The sequence below is a fragment of the Daphnia magna genome, unplaced genomic scaffold (genome assembly GCF_020631705.1).
Source record: "Daphnia magna isolate NIES unplaced genomic scaffold, ASM2063170v1.1 Dm_contigs066, whole genome shotgun sequence".
Taxonomy (NCBI): Eukaryota; Metazoa; Arthropoda; class Branchiopoda; order Diplostraca; family Daphniidae; genus Daphnia; species Daphnia magna.
This window is the reverse complement of record NW_025533119.1, coordinates 317,678-341,512: the sequence shown is the minus strand read 5'-3', so window position 1 is coordinate 341,512 and position 23,835 is coordinate 317,678. Positions and strand designations below refer to the sequence as shown.

Below are 23,835 nucleotides of genomic sequence, written 5' to 3'. Positions count from 1 at the left end.
GGGCCAGTGGAAGTTTGTAAGTCGATGCAGGCAACATGGTTTGACAAATGTCTGGTAGTCAGCTTGCCGGTTTTAGATACCGAGTCACGGACTAAGATACAAGAGCCATAGGCATGGAGTTCGGACAGTTGGTGGAAGGAAGAGAAGCCAGGTGGGGCATTATTCACGACTGGGGGAAAAGTGCCGGAAGCGTAGGGTTCTTGTACAAGGGCAATGTCTATGTCCAGGTCCAACATCACTTGAGCCAAAGATGACGAGGCAGTTTTAGAATGGCGTAAATTGATTTGGATACACTTGAGCGGCGACGGGAGAGGGAGCCGTGGTTTTGAAGGGGCGACTGTCGGACTACACATATTTGTCTAAAAAAGATCTGTAACGGGCCACAGCTTTAATTTGCTCATGACAAGAAGGGGAGCCCGTTTGGTGGGGGCCGTCGCAGTTTACACAGCGCCAGTCATCTTTAGCTGCCGAGCATTCGCTAGTTCGGTGAGATTTAGAGCATTTACCGCAGGCAGAAGTAACTGCCTTGCAAACCCCTTGGATGTGACCGTATTTTTGGCAACGAAAGCATCGTCTAACCTCACGATCGAGATCGATGGGAACCACGCGAAAGTTCACACCATTGACAGAGTCTTTTTTTGGAGCAGAATGTTGTCTCTGGCTTCCCGCGACTGAAGGAAGATTTTCACGTGACCTAACGGGGAATTAGGTTTAGAATAGACTTTCTTTAAGGAGTGGATTTGACCCCTCATTAGCTTGTTACGGTGCTCTAATTCAAATTTAAGATGGTCGAGGTCTGTGACATCAACAAACAGAGCCACAACAGGAAAGAAAAAATTTAGCTTGGAAGCCTGGGAAAACTGAGAGCGAAACTCAGGTTGTTTGTTCAGGATGTCGGCAGCTTTGGAAACCGCCAATTCGTTGTCCAGAGTGATGAACATCTTGTCGTTCTTAACACGGACGTGAGAGGGGATAAGGCCGGTATTGAGGGTGTCCAACCTCTTTTCCACCGCCATTAGATCAACTGATGCTGGGGCTCTGAACCAGCAACACATTTGGCAACTAACACCGAACTAGTGGCAGGGCCACGAGCAACCATAGCGTACGAAGGGTTAGGGGAGACAGAGGGGTTACAAAGACGACTAGCGCCGAGAACGCTGTCTGCAAAGGCCAGTTTGATGTTCACAATGTCAGCCTTGAGCTTACCAACTTGTAGCACATGATCGTTCAGTTGACAACGAAGGATGGAGTTAGAGGACTCTAGGTCTGACACAAGATTACATTGAGTTAGAAGGTGGGACATGCACAGAGATAGCTTAGCAATAAGTACATCCTTAGGCCAGTCGAGGATGGTGGTAGTATCGGTCTCTTCAAGGAATAGGGTGGACGGATAACTTCTGCCTCTCTTTTGGCCCGTTGAGTCGGTGGTGTTGGGAGACTGCACATCTTTCTTCCTTTTGTCACCTTTGGAAGCGGGGCTTGGAAAAAGCGAGTCATTATTAGTGACGGAGGGACGCTGAGAAAGGCTAGCATTGAGAGAGTTGGACCGAGCCTTATTGCAACAAGAACGGTGAACTTTGGATTTGGGAAAAAAGGTATTTTGACAGTGTATACAGACTCTAGTTGGGATAGGGGACGGGGAGCCACCGTCGCTGTCCCCCATCATCAGCCAAGTGGCTGAGAGGGGAAAAACAGGAAAATAAGCACAACACGATGGGAGTCAAATACCGAAAAAACTGGAAACAACAGACACAGCTAGAAGAACTGAACAAAATGATGCAAGGGAAACAGTCACCGGGGAGAAAAACACAAAAAGACAAATAATATAGATGGAGCCTGCTGTCAGACGGGTATAACGAAAATATAGGCTACACTTTTTTCAGACATCTAACAAATTATTCGTAAATAAATTCCACATTAATTGTGTCAACCTTGTATTTAGCATATTTTCAGCAACTGTGTAAGGGGGGGGGAGGTAAGCATTTTGTTTTTCTAGTTTACGCCCCCTTTTTTCTTCTTCAAATCTTTTTTTATCTCTTTTGCAGTTGTCACCTACGGTGCTGCCCTCATGGGCTGAATTGTGGGTGGCAAGGGCCTTCTATTTATGTTTACGTTTAAAGTAAGCTCTTGCCCCCCCCCCTCAGTATCAGTCAAGTAATGAATTAAAACAGTATTACCCAGCTCTCTCTCTCATTGTTCCCCCCTCTTTTTCAATCAAGAAATAAAGCTATTCCGTTTTCCCTTAGTCATTTTTCATCTTCAGTTATTCACCCTCCCTCCCTCATCTCTGTTGTCACGTTCCCATTGCACGTGAACGTGCGCAACAAATGGTACCGAAACTCGGGATTTAACAAACACGTGTATTTTTCTTATCATCCCTAGTAAAAACGTGTTAAGATTCAGTAAAGTTGTCGGGTATTCCCTGTTGTAAGACTTTGGCATACGTCTACACCAGCCTGAAGGCAGAGCCCGATTCACCTAGAAGTCTCCGATGGCCTCAGTCTCGAAGAATTTCTTCTATGCTTTACCCGGTTCGCGAGTCTACGTGGAAAGCCGAACGTCGTCTACAGCGATAATGGAACCAATCTCGTAGCTAGAGAACAAGAACTCCGCCAGGCCATCCTCCAACATTTTTGGAACAGGTGGCTACGTGAATACGTTCCACACCTGACGGAAAGAAGAAAATGGACTGAAAATCGGCCTAAAGTTACCGTCGGGGACCTGGTACTCATCATCGAACCGAATACCCTACGTGGACAGTGGCCATTAGGAAAAGTGATTGAAGTTCTTCCCAGTGACTCGGATAAAGTTGTTCGAGTGGTAAAAGTTCAAATGAGCAACCACAAAAACCCTTGTATTCGTCCAGTGACTAACCCGTACGCGACAGATAGCTTAAAAGTACTGGTTTAAGCTTAGAAAAAAGGAAAAAATCCCTTGTTTACTAAAAACTTAGTAAGCTTAACTTTGCAACATCCAGAACCATGATTTTAGCAAACTTAATATAGCTGTTACCTTGGCTAGCTAAAAATAGCTTTTTTCTTCAAGCTTATCACAGCATGCTTCTTTTTAAGTATAAATTAAATAGCTAAATTCAGCTGGGTGTAGTAAAAGCTGTTTTAAGGTAATAATTAAACTAGCTGTTCTTACCATAGATACTAATATTTATTTTTATAAAAATGCAGACGACGCGAATAATTAAGAAATGCGGGAATTTTGTAAAATGTATGATTTACATCACACTTCTGTATTAACTGCTGACTTGGTTACAATAACAGATTGGAGTTGACGATTAAAAGGACGACTGACATAAAATTAACACAGCATAGTTGACAACACGAGAAATACTATAGGCTTCATGAACCACTTCATGAACCAATCAAATATCAAAATCTTGGTTTAACAATTGTTAAAGGGACCATTTTAAGGAGATGAAAATTAATCGTAATCTGATGGGTTGAGATCATCATTTTCTGCACTTCGTCCATCACCATTTTCTGCACTTCCCCCGTCACCATTTTCTGCCGCACATTCAAAGGCTGCTTGCTTCTTCTTTAACTTTTTTCACTCGTATGACATGACAACAAGCGATCCCCAACGGAAGTTTTGATTTGTTCAGGGGTTAAAATGATGCTATGCCAAGTTTCCCATTTTGGAATCAAGAACCCTAACAAGAAAAAGAAAAAAAGAATGAATGAAATTAATTTGAATTCTGTAGGTGAATATGGACTTGTACTTTCGATTGCTTCTAGGATATCTTCCGGAAACTTGGGCTTAGGAATACTTCCAGGAATGCTAGGACATGCTTTCCCAGCTAGACTAAACTGAGCTAATTCTGCTGGCTCATACCACGCTGATAACAAAATTGAAACGGTTTTGTTTAATCGCCTATGTGGGTTTTGTGTTTTCGTACGTCCAGAAATAATAGCTTCCCTCAATTTTTGTGGATTAATGGTAACATTACCATGGAATTTCACCTATAAGAAGTTTGAAAATTGCTTTTGAAGTAGTAAGTGTAAAACAATTTTGACTATAGGCTTACTGGAGTAAATGTATCAGGTGTTGTTGAAACTTTTGAACCAGGAGAAGGTCTTGGTGTACCAGGAAGTTGGCCAACGGTTGGTCGATCTGTTGCTGATCCGTCTATGAACCTTTGAATAATAACAGTGTGCTCACGAACAGCTGAAAACCGGACAAAAACGGTTACAATTGAAAAACGAGATATTTGAAATACACTTACTTGAAGTAAGTATGCGAACTGGATCTTCTTTTAGTGTTTTTATTTCTTCTTCGAGAGCAATGATCCTTTGTTGCATTTCCCTTTGGTCAATTTCAAGTTTTATCCTTTTGGCGTCGCTTTCAGCTAGTTCCTGAAAATAATTTCATTACATTTAGTTGATAATAAAAGCCAAAAAATAAAAACAAATGTGTACTCTTTCAACATCCTCGTAAGTTGCTTTTTGATTTGTTAAGGGTTCTGCTTCTGAACTTTCAACATTTTCATCAAGACTCGTATTAGAGGCAGTAGACAGCTGTTCCATGTTTGTGAGATACTGTAACTGAGTTCGAGCTCTTGGACGTCCAGATACCCTTGGATCATTTTGGCTCATCATATATTTTATAAGAGCAGTCCGCTGATTGGATAAAATATCTTTATCATCTTTAGAAAAACTTCTGAATTATGCACGTCAGACTTAAATTGGAATATAATGATTGATATAACCTGATATGCATACTGCAGTTGCTTGCCGGATGATTGTATTTTTGCAGCTTTCTAGATTGCTGTACTGAGTTAAATGCCAAGATGATGTATCAGTTGGTAGTGGTGGTTTCCACCTATGAAAACAAAATATTTCATGATAAAAACATTAAGAAATGAGTTCACAACACCATATCACAAAATTGTTACCTGATTGCAAGGTTACGATGTTTTTCAATGTACATTTATACCAAAGGAACTGCATCTTCTTCTATTTCTGGTAATACAGGTTTTACCACATGCGAAATCAGTCCAATACCAGGTGAGTGTTCCATAAAATCGAACACAATCATCACTTTTGAGTGTTTTGTCAGAGGCCGAGAAATGCTCGCCGTACTTCCATCTTGAGACCTTTCGTCTTCATTACCAAAATTTGCCATTTTTGAAACTAAGTTTCAATCAATAGACATTGATTATAATTTCCTTAAAAGTTTGTAAGTTCTTTAGCAAAGGATAATTTTTTTTCACAATCAACTTATCTGAATTCTGCCTAAATGCGAGACAATTTCACTTCCATGGCCAAACTCACCATCAGTCAGCAGCCATCGCTATGCTGTTAACTGGCTTTTGGCGCCAAATCCATGATGTTGCCAGATTGATTGCTAATCATTGTTAAAGCGGCCCTTCATTCGGGGATTTTATAAACAATGACAGCTGCTCAGTGACAGACGACGTGTTATAGCTTCATGCAATGAAATATCACAGATGTATGTTGTAACTGCTCTTGTGAACAACTTTGAGACGGATTAAATTGAGAAATGAGAAAAATAAAACAAAGCCTATTAACTATTATTAAAAAGGCTATAAACCATTGCATCTTGAACTTTTTCTAGAGATAATGAAATAACATATATGGTTTATATTTAATAAAAACAAGCATGATGCAGAATGAAGGCAACTGTAAAAATATCATATTCTAGCTAGAATAAAAAATATGATAAAATATGTGATAATTCAAGCAAAAGAAAATTTAATCAACTCTCAGCTTATTATTTATTCGTTATATTTAAATACTTTTCTAAACATAGCATAGAATAAGCTTACATTAACATAACCTTTATTTAGAATTATATAGCATAAAATCAAAAAGAAAATTTTAGCTGGTTTCAGCTTATTTATTCGTTACTTTTGTAATCATAGCATAGAATGAGCTTACATTAACAAAACGTTTATTCAGAATTATATAGCGTAAAATCAAAAAGAAAATGTTAGCGGTTTTCAGCTTATTTTTTCCCTAGATGATAAAAAGAAAGCTTTGCTAAACTTTCGTTTTCATTACTTTAATTGTTTCAAGTAGTTTTAAGGTGAATCAAAACCAAGGAAGAGAAAGTAAAAGTAAGTTCAAGCTTACTAAAAAAAAGTATAAGGCTGCTCGATAAAATAACCGTAATTTTCAGCTTAATAAAGCTTGAAAGACAATCACCATCGACGGAATTTAAAAAATCTAGCTAAATCAAGCAAGACAAACCTTACTCGTGGGCTACTATATGAAATAAAGGCTAATGTTAGCTAACTTAAGCTTGGGAAACGGGGAAAAAAATAAAAAAGCACTTTTAAGCTATCTGTCGCGTACGGAAAGCTCTGTGTTATGGCTACGGCCAAAGAGCAGGACGTCTACGTAAAAAGTGAAAAAATTGGGTCGTCTGAGTAAAAATCGGGGTCGTGAAGAGAAAATGTATTGTAAAAAGAAAATCTCAGTATAAAAGGTAAAATGAGGTATAAACTGTAAAAGATTGTCAAAGTAAACATTGTAAAATGTCAAATATCAGAATTGGTGAAATGTAAAATTGTACAAGATATTGTAACGCGGGGAGTTACTTGAAGACCCGGGTAGTGACTAAGACACGTTTATTCACCGTAAACGTACACAACGCTACAACAGACATAAGTAGACTGGGGCTACAGCAAGGGAAACGTACGAGTATTTATGCTTTTGGAGAACAGCAGCTATCGTGGGAAATCTCTACCGACAAGACTGCCGGACATCTCGGATGGGATTGCGGGAAATCTTCGATAAAAGAATGCTGGACATGACAACAGAGTCCATACTCTCAATAACCGCGACAATATGTAGACCCCAAAACCCCAATATAAAATTCCCGACAGCAACGCCATCTATATCGAGTTCAAAGGGCAAAGGCAAAAATCAGGTCGCCTACTACATTGGTATGTACTGAACTAAAAAAAGTCGAACCGTCGAAAGTTCGAGTCGATTTTTCGACTTCGACTTTCATTTTTTCAACCCGACTAAAAGTCGACTTTTTTCGACTTTCTTCGACTTTCTTCGACTATCCGTTTTTTCGACTTTTCTTTTTTGATTAATCTAGTCGACTTTCCAGCAAAAGTCGAAAAGTTTAAGCCAAAAGCTCCCTTCCTGAGACATTTGTGTATACTTTATAGTTTATACACCCAGCTGGGTCCCATGACTTTTGCCAAATTGTGATATTTTGCAACCCTGGTAGGCTGGTGAAAGCAGATGCAGATTACCTGATTAGCAGACTTCTTTCTTCAAAATATTTGATCTGACTATAATGCAAATATAATATAATCAGAGTTAAAACGAGCTTCACGAGAGCTTGAGCTTGAGCTTCGCTCTTTTTGAAAAAGTGTGAGCTTGAGCTTGAGCTTTTGCATCATGAGCGGAAGCTCACGCTTGTGGCGCCATCTAGCGGCCAAAATTAAAAGTGGTTGCCGAAATGAGACAAGTCTCCACGTTTGGAGGTGGAAAGCTGTCTGTGCTACTTGCTAATAGCCTAGTCTATACTAATTGCTTATGCTTACAGTTACAGCTTAGTGATTGAACTGAACAAATAAAAACATAAACTTGTGAGTTGTGTCTTAAATATCGGTTTTCTGTAGTTAATTGCTTAATTCACACTAATTTTTGTTCAAATTAAAACCAGGAAATCTGAAACTGAAAGTCTTAAACTGTTTAGAGAGTAGAGACTAATGAGAAATGGCGTCAAAAAAGCGAACAGCTTCTACAAGTTTACAAAGTAAAAGTCATGTGGGTGCTGAAGGTGGTGATGATCAAGTTGATTGTGAAACTGTAAATGTAGAGAATAATGATTCTGGGATCGATGGGCATGGTTCTGGCAGATTTGTCATTCTCATTCAATGTTAGACCATTGAGCATTGACCGCTTTCTCATGAAAGCAAATCTGAAAAAAATACACCGTTTTGATTGTCAGTTGTCAAAGGTAATCTATTAATAAAAAGAACTTGGAAATGAGCTTGAGCGAACGTGAGCTTGAGCGAAGCTCAACTTCTTTTGTGCGAGCTTGAGCTTGAGCTCCGCTCACTTTTAGGCCGTGAGCGGAGAGCTTGAGCTAAGCTCACGTTTCGGTGAGCTAGTTTCAACTCTGATAATATATCTAAACTATAATGCAGTTATTACCTTGTGAAATAAGGTTTCACATTTTTTATTTCAGATTTCTAAGACTTAACGGCTGTTTTTCTTTGTGGCTCGAGATTTCAAGCTTTCCTGCTCATCTATGGTGTGCTCTTTAGCTGATTTTTGTCTCCTAAAAATTTCTCATGTTAAAAAAGCTTCAAGTGAAGGTTCAACCACATTTTCATTTTGTGTTGTTGGCAGTTATTTTATTCTACAAAACATTTATATTGCAGGTCTTCAAGTTCTGTTTGTTTGGTACTACGGTGTTAAGAAGGAGCTGCTGTATCTTTTTTTTAGGCCAACAAACTGCGTTATGTGAAGGTGAAAACAACATCTGGCACTTAATACCATTAAAAAATTTATATTCAATAACAAACATTCGTTATATTGGCAGTCTCCTGTAAAGCTACAGTACCCTCCCAAAATAATCAACACTTCCCCGTTTTTCGCCCTTTATAACATGGGCTCTTATGGAGAAACGTCTCCTTAGTTTTTATTTTTTTACTTATTTCCCTTTAGAGTTAAATTTAAAAAAAAAATTCAGCTTACTCATTGATGAGTTTGCTTTAGAATGATGTGTGGCGCAATAATATAACGGTAATCCCCTGAACGGTTTTTATGCGTTCAGGTGTTGATAATTTTTCCCTTTTCCCCGGTTTGCGCCGCCATTAATTTAGTACTGGTTACCCCAAAAAAACCCTTTTTTTATTTTATTCATAGCTGCTTAACGGAGAATCACACTAACTTCTAGTTTGATTCGTCGTAATCAGCGTAAGTTAAATTTTTTATTCTTATAATTAAATATTTTTTTTTGTTACATTAACCCCATTCTAAAAATACTTAAATAGGGGCAACATTTTTTTTCAGATAAACATGGAGGTTATGTATGGGTAACTTGTGGTACACGGCTGTTGTTTGTATAAAACAAGCTGTTTTAAATTCAAAAAACCAAAACAAAACAGCTATAGCAAATAGCCCAGCAAACGTCACTGCCTTGAATATGGCATTCAAGGAAAATATAATTATGGGAGGGAATACAAATATAAAGAGCGCTGTAACATGCGCCTCTAGTGGGAACAAAGGTTATCTCTACCCGAGTTACCCATACATAACCTCCATGTTTATCTGAAAAAAAATTTTGCCCCTATTTAAGTATTTTTAGAATGGGGTTAATGTAACAAAAAAAAATATTTAATTATAAGAATAAAAAATTTAACTTACGCTGATTACGACGAATCAAACTAGAAGTTAGTGTGATTCTCCGTTAAGCAGCTATGAATAAAATAAAAAAAGGGTTTTTTTGGGATAACCAGTACTAAATTAATGGCGGCGCAAACCGGGGAAAAGGGAAAAATTATCAACACCTGAACGCATAAAAACCGTTCAGGGGATTACCGTTATATTATTGCGCCACACATCATTCTAAAGCAAACTCATCAATGAGTAAGCTGAATTTTTTTTTAAAATTTAACTCTAAGGGGAAATGAGTAAAAAAATAAAAACTAAGGAGACTTTTCTCCATAAGAGCCCATGTTATAAAGGGCGAAAAACGGGGAAGTGTTGATTATTTTGGGAGGGTACTGTATGAAGGCAACAACATAGCCTGAACTTATTGGTCTTATGATTTACTCCTCATGATTCATTATCTCACCTGGTACGTTGATTATCTGGCAGTTTTTCATCGATTAATACTTATTTATTGATTCAATTCCCTTTAATACAGATGACAAGCCCAAAATCGCAAATGGCTTGTCGCAATTCCGGAAATTTTTCTGATGACAGCATTTTGGATTTGAACAGTCCCAACTCTCCTTCTCACAGCTCAAGTCTCTCTGGCTCTTAAAATTCATTGGCTAACACACCCGCTCCTACCTTCAATCACGATGACATTTCTGCTATCGGTCCTGCTTCATCCTCGGCTCGCGGAAGATCAAACCTCCGAGGATGACGTTCGAGTTTACTTTCTGCCAAAAGAGGTTTGAGAAGCAGTCGAAACAATGGAAAAGAAAGGGCCAATCTGTACCCCCACCAGAGAGGAGGGACAATGGAGACGAGCAAGAAGAGGATCAAGCAAGAAGGAGTGTCACCCCATTTGGCAAGATTTCCAGGTCGGCCATTATGAAAAATATGACGATGGTTGAAGGTCACGATAATCAGATTCTTTGCAATCTATGCCCGACTGAGCGACTCCCTAACGGTCGGCCTCAAAATGTTTTCGCCTACCACGGGACAACAACTACGCACATCACCCATTTAAGGCGGCAGCATGGAAACATCATTGATGTCCGTGACTTCTCTCCGGAATCGAGTGTTTCAAACTCATCCATCCGGGACTACATCGCTGAAGGCCGATTTGGGAAGAAGATGATGCCGTGTCCCATCGAACGAGTAAAGGCGAACACTGCAGCCTTAGTCGGAGTCATCTATTTGGGTCTCCGTGCAGCTGCGTTTGTGGAGGGCTGTGCCATTCGTTGGCTACTCCACGTTCTTGAGCCTCGCTACATCATACCAGATCGCACGACTTTGATAAGGACGTACCTTGTCGACCACTACTACAACGTAAAGAAGGTCGTCATTGAAAAGCTACAAGATTCCATCCACCTTTCTCTTGGATCGGATCGATACAACGTAAAGAAGGTCGTCATTGAAAAGCTACTAGATTCCATCCACCTCTCTCTTGGATCGGATATGTGGACCGATGACCATCGTAGACTGGGCTACTTTTCAGTCATCGTCTCATTCATCACGTTAGACTGGAAATTCGTCCGGTTTGTTCTGTCCAACAGGCACCTTGAATACCGTCATACTGGCAAGAACATTGCCGATGCAATCAACAAGACTTTGCAAGAGTTTTGCCTCGCCTCGGCCAAGCCGACGTACTTGACAGACGAAGGCGCCAACATGAAGTGTTCTGGTCACATTTTGTAGTATCCTCGATCACCATGCGTACCGCACAAAATCGATTCGGCCATCACGGTTGACACCCTCTCCCAGATTCCAGAAATCGTAACCATCTTCTCAAAACTTGCAGATATTCTTACATTCTTTTGGTACAAAGCAGCGGAGGTGACAAAGAAACAAAATGAGCTCAAGGCCCTGTTGGTTATCACACCCGAAAACGTGGAAGAAAGCGATCATAGTCTTCAAGACCATTGCTACGCTGAAGCTGATTCCAGTTATCCCCAAAAGATTACCACGCTCAAGACGGACTGCAAGACTAGATTGAATAGCAAGTGTATACAGATACAGTACATTCTCGAGAACTTTCGGTTCATCAACGAGCTGCTTGACTACCACAAGTCCGACCTGAAAATCACCTACTCAGAACGAAAACTTCTTCAGCAGCTACTAGAATTCCTGAAAACGTTCCAAGAAAACTCTGAGCTGATGCAAAGGGACCACACTTCAGAGCTGTCCAGCGTTCTGCCGATGCATGAAGCTGGCCTGCTACATCAGGGGAGAGATGGACGCGGACTTCGACGATATGGACGAACTTCCTACTGGGATAGAGCACCATCATTGTGAAGATGGCGAAGAAGATGATGACCCGCAAGAGCAGCATTCCATCTAAATTGCTGTGAAGAAGATGCTCGAAGCTCTCAAGAACGTTTCGCTACATTTGAAGAAAACACGCTGTTCAAATTGGCGTCAACATTGGACCCTCGCTGGAAGGCTACGTTCGGTTTCAAGTTTGAGGAGGATTTCATCCGCGGGGTAGATACATTCGAGAAATCCATCGGCCGAGCTTCAGCTGTCTCCGAGGTACCCCCCACTAGTGAGACTCCATCATCAACCCCGGCATCCCAACATCAATCTGGTTCGAAAAGGCCAGCCTCTCAGCTATCTAGGGGAGACCGAACCCATATTGGACCGTTCCGGTTTTCGTATCTTTTCTCCCATCCTTTTGAAAAAAAAATACATTTTTCTTTACTTAACTAAATTTTACCCCTCCGCGCACCTCCTGAATTTTTTTCAACTTCATAACTTGAATGTAAAAAAAGTTATAGAGATTTGAATTTTCGGTCGTTTTTTGACCTACCCGGGGTGATATTGTACAGCGACCTGTACCACTTTAGACAGGGTCTAAATAAAGGGATGGGATTAAATAATTTCAACCAAAAAAATCTGGAATATAGGTAATTCCACAACTAATTAAATGTATAATTTTTTAAAGTGATTTCCTATAAAATAAAATAAAAATCTTATAATAGAAAATAATGATAAGTGAACATGGAGGGGGGCGGAACTTAAAATCGATTGGATATCAATCGATTCTTTATAATTGGCAGGTAGCCATTGCTTTGTCGTGATGTATGAATAGGCTAATGGCTGCTAGTTTTCGAGGAGAGCATTTTGTGAATGAAGTGTGCTTCATAACGTTGGAAGAAACTACTGGTAATGTAATTTTTTGGCTTGACGATAGTTGTGGCTTATTCTTTAATAATGAAACAGCAGAATTTTGTCGATGTCCAGTCACTAAATCGTTTGATGTAGGCCTAGGCATAGATATGGCACAAGTTAATGACTCTTCTCGTAATTGAAATGTAACATTTGTAACATTTGTTAATTATTGCATAATTTTAAACTTTTAATATAATTATACTGTTATTGTAAATTTGTTGTAGGCCTACTGCTGTTGCCTCACATTCAGCCCAGTTGCAGCAATCATACTTTCAGCGATAAACTATGTTCAAAACTGCAGTTTCCTTCCTACCAGCAAGTCAAAGTAAGAAGCCTTCAGACTTTCAACGATACTTTTCCAACATTAATGTTTTCTTATACTAGGCCTACCAGCAAGTCAAAGCAATAAGTCTTCAAACTTTCAACGATACTTTTCCAATATTCCAGTTGCCTTCCTACCAGCAAGTCAAAGTAAGAAACCTTCAGAATTTCAACGATACTTTTCCAACATTATTGTTTCCTTACTAGGCCTACCAGCAAGTCAAAGCAAGAAGCCTTCACACTTTCAACGATACTTTTCCAATATTCCAGTTGCCTTCCTACCAGCAAGTCAAAGTAAGAAACCTTCAGAATTTCAACGATACCTTTCCAACATTATTGTTTCCTTACTAGGCCTACCAGCAAGTCAAAGCAAGAAGCCTTCACACTTTCAACGATACTTTTCCAACATTGCAGTTTCCTTACTTCAAACAAGTCAGTCCTGTCTAACAAAACCATGCCGAGGAATTATATTGCAAAGAGAGAAAAGCCAATTGAAGAATCATTACACGGAGCGATTTCCGATGTTTTGAGTGGAAAATCTTCAATAAGGAAATCAGCGGAGAAATTCAACCTAAAACCATCTACAGTTGCATTTTATACCAAACGATTCTCCTCAAGTGGGCTGTTTCCTCCTGCTCAAATCAAACGTAAAACTCATCCTTCGCAAATATTTTCTTCTGAAATGGAATCTCAGTTAGCAGAATACTTGAAAAAGTGCACTCTTATTAATCACGGACTATCACCAAAGGAAACAAGAGTTATTGCTTTATCATTTGCTATTGCTAATGGAACGCGAATTCCACTGGCATGGCATAAAAATGGACAAGCATCAGAAGATTGGCTAAGTGGCTTCCTAAAACGCAATCAGAGTTTATCAATAAGAAAACCGGAAGCAACGAGTCAAGCACGGGCAGCTGGGTTTAATAAGCCTGTTGTGGACAATTTTTATGACAAGTATGAGAGCTTAGTTGTAAAACACAAATTCAAAGCCTATCAAGTGTTTAATTGCGACGAGACCAACAACCCAACTGTAATGCAACCACCAAACGTGATAGCAGCAAAAGGAACTAAACAAGTAGGTTATGCCCCTAACATTTTAAATCTTCATTGTCTTTGTATTAAACTAATTTCTATTACACATTCTTGATTAGGTTCAGCAAACCGTATCTGCTGAAAGAGGCACAAATGTTACCATGCTGGCATTTGTAAATGCGGCTGGTGGTTCTGTGCCCCCAGTATTCATCTTCCCAAGAAAAAAATTACTGCCAGTAATGTTTGAAAAAGGGCCTTCTGGATGCATAGGACTTGCCCATGAATCCGGGTGGATGACTGGGTTCAGTTTTTTTAAATCCCTACAACATTTCCAATCATTTGTGAAATGTTCAAAAAGCAATCCTGTATTGCTTTTGTTAGATAATCACTCGAGTCACCTTGACTATCAGGCAGTCTCCTTCGCGAAAGACAATGGAATAATTTTGCTGACATTCCCTCCCCACTGCTCTCATGCTTTGCAGCCCTTGGATGTAAGTGTGTTTGGCCCATTCAAACGGGCATGCGGGAAAAGCCAAAATGATTGGTTAAATCGCAATCCAGGTCAACGGATTTCTATTAAGGAAATTGCAGAACTGTCGAATGGGCCATACCAAGAAGCTATTACTCCAAAAAATATCATTGCTGGATTCCAATCAACAGGAATTTTTCCTTTTAATCGGTTCATGATAAACCCTTCCAGGTTTGCTCCCTCATTTGTGACCGACAGACCATGTAAGCCAGATTTTATCGTCTGCTATTTTATGTTGTCACTTTCATTCTCTTTGTTAATGATTTAGTTCCGGTTGATTGTGCTATGACTTCTTCAAACGCTTCCACTACTTCAGATCTGGATTCTTCATTGGATCCTTTAAGTTCTGCTCCGGCGTTATCATTGGATCCTTCAAGTTCTGCTCCGGCGTCATCATTGAATCCTTTAATTTCTGATCCGGCTTCATCATTGGATCCTTCAAGTTCTGCTCTGGCGTCATCATTGAATCCTTTAAGTTCTGCTCCGGCTTCATCATTGGATCCTTCAAGTTCTGCTCCGGCGTCATCATTGAATCCTTTAAGTTCTGCTCTGGCGTCATCATTGAATCCTTTAAGTTCTGCTCCTGCTTCATCATTGGATCCGTCAAGTTCTGCTCTGACGTCATCATTGAATCCTTTAAGTTCTGCTCCGGCTTCATCATTGGATCCTTCAAGTTCTGCTCCGGTGTCATCATTGAATCATTTAAGTTCTGCTCCTGCTTCTTCATTGAATCACGCTAGTTCTCCTCCGTTTTGTTCTCCATTGGAATCCGTTGTTGCTGTTTCATTGGAGGAAATCAGACCGTTGACTCAAGTTAACCAAAACATCCCATTGGCCAAACGACCCAGGGCCAACAATCGTGCTGGTAGCACAAGGATTCTAACCGATACGCCAGAGAAGATGAAAATTGACGAAGACAATAGACGAAAAGAAGAGAAAGACATAAAAAGAAAGAACGAGAGCGAAAAAAGTTAGCACCGAAGAACATTTTCAAGCCAGCAGACAGAAATAACATTGAGAAAAAGGCAAGAAAATCAAAAAGAAATGAAAACGAAGAAGAAACGATCAATGTCAACGAAGAAGATGACGAAAACTACAATACTCAAGAAAAAACTGTTACTCAAATAACACGTACTGGTCGTATTGTTAAAAAAAGAGCAATTACTAACCTATAGCTCGATGTTCTTTTCAATTTATTGTGTTTGGTTAGTGAATTTTCATTTTAAGTCAACTTAGTTTATGCACAATTGTAATTCTAAATCACTGTTTTGTCCGGTGATGTTCATTTAAAGTACAACTTAACGTTGTCGTTCAGTCACAAGAGAAACCTAGAAGATCCAATCTCATTGTTTTTTATGTGTTGTGTTGTGCGTAAATTTTAAATTTAAATCAAATGTCAAACGGAGAAATGTTCCAGTTAAGGTGTCTTAAACCAGTTCAACCAGAAATAAAATGCATCGTTAATTCAACAAAATCTTAATCTTAATTTATTGTTATGAAAACGCACCTAGAAACATACAAATTAAAAGTTATTGGCTATCTATCGTAAAAATGAGCGCGCTACGTATCTGTTAGTCAACTGGAATTTTAAATTTCGCGCGTTAAATAGGCTCCTCCCATTCCACGCCCTTTGCTGTCCGATTTCACCCAAGTTAATCGTCCAATATTCCCCCAAAACACCCTATACCGGTAAAAACGTGATAACTATCACAGTACATCACATATAAATTTTTCTTTTTTACAGCGTGTATAGGAATGGCTACCTACCACATACATGCACGTAGTTTCATTTTCCAATACTAAATGAAAGAGTTAACTCAATAAATTGAACGGAAAAATTTGTAAATTTTGAGCGTGTTTTTTATTTTGTATAATAAATCATAAAATAATAGACATAAATGCATGAAAATTTAAACACATGAAGAATGCATAAAAACTAACATAAAATATAAAAATGAGATTTTTAAAACTTATTTTACTATTTTTTCGGACACTGTACAAGGTGGTACAGTGTCCAATATGGGTCCGGTCTCCCCTATACTAATGAGCAAGATGCGCAAGCGCAACCCTCCGCTGGAAGATATCGGATTGCTGAGAATGGAAGTGTCCAGCTATCTTGCCATCCCAGATGTGGCAGAGCATCAAACGTTTACTCTTGTGCTGGCTTTACGTAGAAGTGGCCTCTCACCATCGACGTGCACCATGGCTCAAAATCCAGCTGAATCTGCCTCATCCGTCAAGAGCAAGCTGAAAGAATCCCGTGAAAAGGAAGAAGAGTGTCTGAAGAATCTGAAGGAAAACCAATTTCAGCTGGTGCAAGCCAGAAAAGAAGTCGTGGACGTGATTTACGCCCATTAGCGCGTGGTCCTATGACTCAACGAAGAGATCGCCAAAGGAGCAGAGGACGTCATCAACATGCAAGCCTATTACCGGGCTGAAAGGGAAGCGTTGCTGAGCGGATTTGTTGGAGACCTGTTACAAAAGATCCGGGAAAAAGAGGTAAACGAAAACGCGCCCTTAACGGCTCCAATTCCCGACGCCCCGAAGTATGTGGTGCCCCGTCACACCCCAAACATCCGGTGTTTCCTGCCTGAGCACTTGGAGAGCCGGGTTCTTATCGTTGCACCCTGAAAATTGCTGAATGTGAAGAGTTTATGACTCTCACCAACCAGGGTCGACTAGAACTGCTCTTCTCTCAACATCGGTGCTTTCGGTGTTTTTACCCGTATCAGTTGCCGGGCACACTACGCTGTCCGATTGTCCATATCCTCGGGTCTACAACTTGTGCAAGTCGGCAGACCATCATCAACTCCTCTGCGGCTCTCGAAGCTCCTACAAGAAGCTTCTGCCTAAGGACAACTGAGGTCGACGTAGATCCTCACTTGGAATGCTGGAAAACTTGTTGGTTGCTCGGGGGTAGGGTTTCTCAAATTGTACTTGATGTATTCATTCTAAGTTGTTTTTTTTACGTTGTTTTTCTCTATATGCCCGAAGTTGCATTTGTTTTGGTTGTTTTTTCCAGTTTTTTTGTTTGTTTGTACCTGTGGACAGGTGGGCCCGCTCTCACCTACGATGCTGCCCTCACGGGCAGGATTGTAGGTGGCAAGGGCCTTCTATTTATGTTTACGTTTTAAGTAAGCCCTTGCCCCCCCCCCCCTCAGTATCAGTCAAGTAACGAAGTAAAATAGTATTACCCAGCTCTCTCTCTCATTGTTCCCCCTCTCTTTTCAATGAAGAAATAAAGCCGTTCCGTTTTCCCTTAGTCATTTTTCATCTTCATTTATTCACCCTCCATCCCTCATCTCTGCTGTCACGTTCCCATTGCACGTGAACGTGCGCAACAGCAGCCACAATGTCTACTTCAAGTTGGTTTAGCCCAAGTAGCTCTAGTTCTGACTCTAGTTCTGGTGCTAGTTCTAATGCATCGTCCAGTTTCGACAACGGGTGCAACCAAGCAGTGAGTTTTTTCTTTTCTAAGGTACAATCTGTTGAATATTAGCTGAGTCTATCTTAACTATATCTTTTGCCTTTGTATTTGCAGAATGCCACACAAGAGAAATACAACTTTACGGGGTAGAGTTTTCAAGTAGACTGAGAAGACAAAGGAAGAACCTGAGAACAAAGACCTTGATTCGACGAAGAGAAGAAGGGGGGCCGGAGTTGCCAGATTTACATAATTTAGGATTGTTAACTAAATTCAACATCTCCTCTTAAATCGGAATAGAGTAAACTCCAATCTTCCTTCTCAAGTCCTGGAAAGCTGGACCACCAAGTGACTCCGTTAGGAGATCCGCTAGTTGTTCCTTAATTCCTCCATATAGCACATTTCTGCCATCGGATGTCCGAATCATGGCCGAACATCCGTTAGATATCTATGTACTCAATGGGTAGTTCCAGGGATGTCCGTAAGCTAGTCACCTTGGAACTGAAATGGTTTTACAGTATCCTGCACAAAAACCCGAACATCAATTTTAATGTTATTGATTTTTTTAAACAAATAAGATACTTAGACTATTACCAAAAATTTTTTTCGGGGCTCTACAACCTGCCCAGCATAGCTCTTAAAGAAAATCTTTAAAACATTCATTCCAACATCAACAAATTGGTGTTCAAATTAAAATTGCTGTATGGATTTTTGTGCAGAATACTGTACGAAAATTATAGTCTACGGACCTCCTCCAACAGCCAAGAAGATTTCCAACCAATTGTTTCATTTAAGGATCGGCCTCGAGCCAATCGAGGCGTTTTTTTGCAAATCGGGTTTCTAATTTCGGGCCATCGAGGCATGGCTTCAATTGGGGTGTGTAATCAATTGGGGTTTGTAATCAATTGGATTGCAATCAATCGATTCATCAATGCAAAAAACATTATGGATTGACTGTTTCACCCGATCGATTCGATAACAACCCCGATAATAGCTCGTTCTACCCGCCTGCCCCAATTTTTACTCTGAAACCGAAAGAACGACATTTTTTTTAAATTGCGTCGGGGCAACGGGTTAACCTAAAATTTTTCCCCCGCAACACCCCGGTTGAAAAGTGGCACCTCAATTCAACCCCGAATGCACTTTATGGTGCGGGGCGGTTAACTCGATTAGAACTAATTGGGACCAATCACTAAGTTTCATTATTAATAGAGCAGTAAAACATCCTACGTTGCACGTTCTCCACAAATGCGAAAATCTCATTTGTGTCCAAGTTGGTCTGCTGCGGCTGCAGCGTCTTATGGAGAAACCAACTTGTTCATGTTAAAAAATAAGTTTTCATAAATATAATTAAGATTTTCCCCCTTTTCTTCCTAGGACAGGGGACCCTATTCAATTTTTCATTTCCCAATTTTTTTCTAGCCCTAGTTCTATCAGGTTTATTTTTATTTAGCTATTGTTTGTGAATGGTTTGTTGTTCGTCCCCTTGTAGCAGACGAATTTCTGGCAGCGAACGAAATTCTTCGGCTAAAAGAGACGAGCAACTTACAAACAAAAATAAAATAAAAATAAAGTAGATAGAACTGGAGCTAGAAAAAAATATTGGGAAATGAAAAGATGAATAGGGTACCCACTGCTAGGAAGAAAAGGGGGAAATCTAAATTATAGTTATAAAAACTTAATTTTTAACGTGAAGAAGATGGTTTCTCCATAAGACGCTGCAGCCGCAGCAGACCAACTTGGACACAAATGAGATTTTCGCATTTGTGGAAAACGCGCAACGCAGGATGTTTTACTGCTCTATTGTCAAAATTTCTTTGTTTCCAAAAGAGGAGAACTTAACCGTGTTCAAATTTTTCCCTTGAACGTATTTTTATTTTAAGTCTAGCATTTAATACGAAAAATTTAAAAAATAAAGGAGTAATTATCTATTTGCCCGATGGTTTATTTTTAAATTCATTACAAAAAATGAATAACGCCACTGGGTGTCGGCCTTCGAGATTTATCTGGGGCTGCGTGGGCTGAACCGTCGAAAAACCTGACGTTTTCCGCTTCTCTCCATGACAGCATAAAAAACAAATGACAAACGACAGCCGCCCTCGTCGTTTCTAAACCAACACAAATTAAAAATTAACAAACCAACCTTTCATCACAAAAAATACCCTATTCCATACAGTTATACATGGAAAATCCAACTGTAATAAAATTTCACCCAAAAACGAAAATCCGTGGCACGGGAGGGTTCCTAAATCCACCAACCTGCCACCAACCAATCAGAACCCGACTTTCACGACCGAAATTTAAATTTTGATTTAAAAAAATATGGGGTCGGGTCATATCGTACTTTTCAGAATCGTCCGTAAACATCTCGTACGCTTTCGAAAATTTCAAAGTTTTACATTTTCGACGCTAGATGGGAAACACCGTATATGTCAAATTTATAGCTGTAGCATGCCCTCCGGCGTAGCAAGTTAATAGCAACTTAGCACTTCGAAATATTTCTTTTGCTGCTACTCTAGCGGATGAATCGGATGATATGTTACCTTGTGTTTAAATAAAAATAACTAGTCTTTTTATCATTTCATTTAATAAAACACTAAAGTTTCATAATGAATTTCATTTTCAACCATATTACAAAAATAAATAACTACAATTGTTTTTAAATATAGATTTATTGTCGGTTAACAACATATTTATTTCAAACAACATGATAACACTAGTCAATTCGGAGCTTCTCAACTGTTGTAATGCTGTTTTGGAGACAACTATTTTCATCAAGAAATTGAAGCAGCTCTTCAAATCTTTGTTGGCGAAATAGTCGCAAAATCATTCCCGAATGACTTGTTGCATTTGGGAAGGCTAAGCGATTTACAGCAATGAATCTTAAATTTCTGGGGACATTGTAATTATCTAGGTATTCTTGAGACGCATCGCTATCCTTTTTCGGAAGTGGATTTTGATGGCATGTTTTAATAGAAGATATTTCGTTTTCTTTATCTATCGTGCATGCGTAATAATCATCCGCGTGACCAATGCAGTTCACACCAACCGGTCTGTTACAAAAAAAGTAATAAGGTGCAACAGTTTACAGTATTTGGATAGGAATATTATTTAGGAAAACTACTATATAAAAATATAAGACGAATTTCCTTATACCCAAGTTTTGTGTGAAAAAAAAAACCATCGATCAAGGCTGAGTCGATCCAAATTAGGTAGCTGGTTGGCGAAAACGATGACTGTGTTGTTGAGGGTCACTTTCTCACACCTTTTGTATTTTCCGCTAACGAGAAAATTGTTTTTTAAATCCTCCAGAATCTCGTATATTGCATTAACTCTTTTGATGCCACTCGAACTGAAAGAGTTCCATGCGCAATCAAACACGTATCCTTTTGCAAAAGGGTTGATAAGGCCACAGAGATCATGATTGCGGCCTGGCGTTAAAAGTTGGTATCTCATTTTCATCATGAAAAACCAGGCCAGTTCGGTTTTTCCTGAGTTACCGTCGTAATCCCACACCCATAGGACATTGCGGTTACACTGTTGTCCAGCAATTTGAACAACATTTGACTGCCACGGTCGAAGCACCAGATTGTAGTTTTCTTTTGCATTTTCTAAAATGGCATGCGCCATAACTGCTTCGTATTTCTCCCGGTTCACCATAAAATTCACGTTTCCGGTAAAATCAGGCAGTGTTCTGTCAGCACGAACTTTTCTATACACATCCAGTAGTTCTTCGCCTTGGCTTCGTCTTTCAACGTGTTTAAAAACACGCATGGGTACACCGATTTTTTCAATAATATCGTTATTTAAAATACGGGATTGCGCACACATATACACGGCACTCAACGACGGGCATCCTCTTGAAAAAGAGTGCAAAGTTTTCTTTTTGTCTGTTTCGAAATAAATCACTTTCGCACTACGCGCAATAAATTTTACGGAATTCAATCCTTTTAGATAAGCTAAGGCCGCTTCAAGATTTCCAATGAAATCAAATTGACACTTTAAGCGACGGCTTTGAGCTACATTTCCCCTAAGGTTTACGGATTGTTGACTCGAAGTCGAAATCTGAGACATGTTGAGCGATCAACGGCGAAAAACTAATGAAATTAGTCATTTAAAAAAACAACCTAGCGTACTCCAAAACACGTAATTTTTACAAAGAAACCGTCCCCTAAAAAGCAGCTGGTTAGATTCTACGAACACTGACTAATCGGGTTCTATGAAATGTAAAAAAAAAATAATACGAGAATTCTCCAGAATATCTTAAATGTTTTCTTCTCCTTCGCAAACCACTTGGTAATTTTTTCGCACTGTTGTGAAAAAACGCATGAAATTCTTAGCGAACTCACAATCAAACATCAGAGTACACGAAATCTTTTTAGTTTGAAACTACTCAATATCTGATGTTTTATTGCGATAAGGCGTTGGCGAATTAATTTATCTAATGCACAATAATGAAAATTGAATCTGAGTAGACATTTTATTCAAAGCAACACAAGCAATGAAGTACGTAAACTTTGGCACACAAGACACCTTTTCATAACAGAATATTAAACCGTACAAAATCACATCATACCATAATATCATTTACATTACATGCAGTCTGGAAGCTGCTTCAACTGCATAGTTCATGAAATTATCGGCCCTGTCGCAAGAACGTAATAATTTGTTAAATTCGTCTGTTACAAGACGAGGAATGTTTAGACGTCCGAATCGACGAATTAATAGAACCATTTCTTGACGTGCCTGCTTCCGCAGTTCAGCCACCCTTTTCATAATCTTTTTAGCCCGCAACATTTTTTTATTGCAAACGTGAAGGTCCCACTTTAACGGAATACGATCCTCCGGGTTTTTCCATGCATTGCACTCCCGAATGACGCATTCAATGTGCTGATGAATTCGAAAAATTACGTGTGCATAGATCCGGACATCGGAAACAGAAATAAACAGGGTCAACGAGTCAACCTTCAAAGATAAAATTCGTTAAAGAAAACATTTCCTTCTCCTTAGATTACAAATTTACCTCTTCTTCAATGTTACCCGGCGAATCAAATTCCGCAGTTTCGCGTTCGTGTTCAACGCGTATGACTAATCCGTTTGAATTATCAACGGACGATGGAACTGCATTATTTTCGAGTTCACTTTTCAAGTGAGTCTCCTCTTCATCTATCAGAAATTCGTCTGGCATGGGAAGAGGAGGCATTGTACAAAGCAATTCCTAAGCCAACTGAAGCCACTATTCTGTAAGAATCAACAAGGAATTTTTTTTTTTTGGGGGGGGTCTTCGTTTCACAGAAACATTGTTTCATAACAAACCCAGATGTGCTACCTGGAAAAAAATCATCGGCCACTGTCACATTTTCGCTCGGTGTGTCAGGATGACTGTTGAATCATGATCATGAAAATATTTTTATCATATCATATTGTTTCCTGTAAATAGTGAAAAGTATTAAATCTAATTAACAACTCTAATACCTGCGATTCAATACCTTTGTAAATTTAACTTAGGCAGGTTCTACCACTAGTTTATTTGAACCTGACTTTTTGACACAAGAAATGGCGTCTGCTTTTACACAGGGAAAAATTCTAACAACGGCTATTGCCGATATCGGCCACCAAGAAGGCTCTGCTTGGCAGCGCCCCTGGCGGCCTACACAAAGCTTACAATTATAACATAAATTATAAGTCAAAAACAATAGGCCGTCTGACGGGCCTTCCAAATTTGGATACTCTTTCTTCTTGTGGGCTTTGACAATCCGCAACATCCTCCCCGCCGGAATCGCCAGCGTCCTCGCGCGATTCCAAATTCTTCTTACGGAGCGGATTCTTCTTTCTCGTAGACGTAGTCTTCTCCACTGTGCCGATTTCGGTATCATCGACGGGCGTGTCGATATCGGCTTGAACTTCTAATGGATAGACAGTCTGGATGCTCCTGGTGGTTTCCTTACCCGAACGTAGTCGTAAAACAACCGCTCGCA

At 39.6% G+C, this 23,835-nt stretch overlaps 5 protein-coding genes across 5 annotated transcripts; 3 read left to right on the top strand and 2 right to left on the bottom strand.

Annotated features, from left to right (window-relative positions):
• Positions 1-345: 345 nt before the first annotated feature.
• Positions 346-5,341, bottom strand: LOC116919352. The gene is given in 10 exon segments (XM_045180839.1): positions 346-641; positions 644-1,021; positions 1,024-1,464; positions 3,557-3,664; positions 3,734-3,974; positions 4,040-4,179; positions 4,238-4,367; positions 4,431-4,657; positions 4,721-4,833; positions 4,907-5,341. Coding segments are annotated over 10 exon segments (2,109 nt in total). The 5' UTR covers positions 4,942-5,341.
• A 7,104-nt stretch (positions 5,342-12,445) lies between these two features.
• On the top strand, positions 12,446-13,606 carry LOC116928652. The gene is made up of 5 exons (XM_045180814.1): positions 12,446-12,545; positions 12,776-12,876; positions 12,936-13,022; positions 13,080-13,166; positions 13,224-13,606. Exons 1-5 carry the CDS (start codon positions 12,464-12,466, stop codon positions 13,317-13,319), a joined length of 453 nt encoding a protein of 150 aa, XP_045036749.1. The 5' UTR covers positions 12,446-12,463; the 3' UTR covers positions 13,320-13,606.
• An 82-nt stretch (positions 13,607-13,688) lies between these two features.
• LOC116928651 (MFS-type transporter clz9-like) lies at positions 13,689-14,642 on the top strand. Its single transcript, XM_045180813.1, has 4 exons — positions 13,689-13,947; positions 14,024-14,193; positions 14,263-14,395; positions 14,466-14,642. The coding sequence occupies exons 1-4, from the start codon at positions 13,906-13,908 to the stop codon at positions 14,589-14,591; spliced, it is 471 nt and encodes a 156-aa protein (XP_045036748.1). The 5' UTR covers positions 13,689-13,905; the 3' UTR covers positions 14,592-14,642.
• A 76-nt stretch (positions 14,643-14,718) lies between these two features.
• On the top strand, positions 14,719-16,791 carry LOC123466379 (putative GPI-anchored protein pfl2). The gene is made up of 2 exons (XM_045180838.1): positions 14,719-15,403; positions 16,436-16,791. Exons 1-2 carry the CDS (start codon positions 14,719-14,721, stop codon positions 16,789-16,791), a joined length of 1,041 nt encoding a protein of 346 aa, XP_045036773.1.
• Positions 16,792-21,007: 4,216 nt separating this feature from the next.
• Positions 21,008-21,734, bottom strand: LOC123477476. The gene has a single exon (XM_045180837.1). The coding sequence runs from the start codon at positions 21,686-21,688 to the stop codon at positions 21,008-21,010; it is 681 nt and encodes a 226-aa protein (XP_045036772.1). The 5' UTR covers positions 21,689-21,734.
• Positions 21,735-23,835: the final 2,101 nt, after the last annotated feature.

What these genes read in the sequence shown, in the direction of transcription:
- LOC123477476 (XM_045180837.1), bottom strand. Translation starts at nt 21,688, where the DNA reads ATGTGTGCGCAATCCCGTATTTTAAATAACGATATTATTGAAAAAATC.
- LOC116928652 (XM_045180814.1), top strand. Translation starts at nt 12,464, where the DNA reads ATGAATAGGCTAATGGCTGCTAGTTTTCGAGGAGAGCATTTTGTGAAT. An exon ending in AACGTTGGAAGAAACTACTG is followed by an intron (nt 12,546 to 12,775) that starts GTAATGTAATTT and finishes AATTTGTTGTAG; the next exon opens with GCCTACTGCTGTTGCCTCAC. An exon ending in CTTCCTACCAGCAAGTCAAA is followed by an intron (nt 13,023 to 13,079) that starts GTAAGAAACCTT and finishes TTTCCTTACTAG; the next exon opens with GCCTACCAGCAAGTCAAAGC.
- LOC116928651 (XM_045180813.1), top strand. Translation starts at nt 13,906, where the DNA reads ATGCAACCACCAAACGTGATAGCAGCAAAAGGAACTAAACAA. An exon ending in GGACTTGCCCATGAATCCGG is followed by an intron (nt 14,194 to 14,262) that starts GTGGATGACTGG and finishes ATGTTCAAAAAG; the next exon opens with CAATCCTGTATTGCTTTTGT. An exon ending in ATGCTTTGCAGCCCTTGGAT is followed by an intron (nt 14,396 to 14,465) that starts GTAAGTGTGTTT and finishes ATCGCAATCCAG; the next exon opens with GTCAACGGATTTCTATTAAG.
- LOC123466379 (XM_045180838.1), top strand. Translation starts at nt 14,719, where the DNA reads ATGACTTCTTCAAACGCTTCCACTACTTCAGATCTGGATTCTTCATTG. An exon ending in AAAGAACGAGAGCGAAAAAA is followed by an intron (nt 15,404 to 16,435) that starts GTTAGCACCGAA and finishes ACACTGTACAAG; the next exon opens with GTGGTACAGTGTCCAATATG.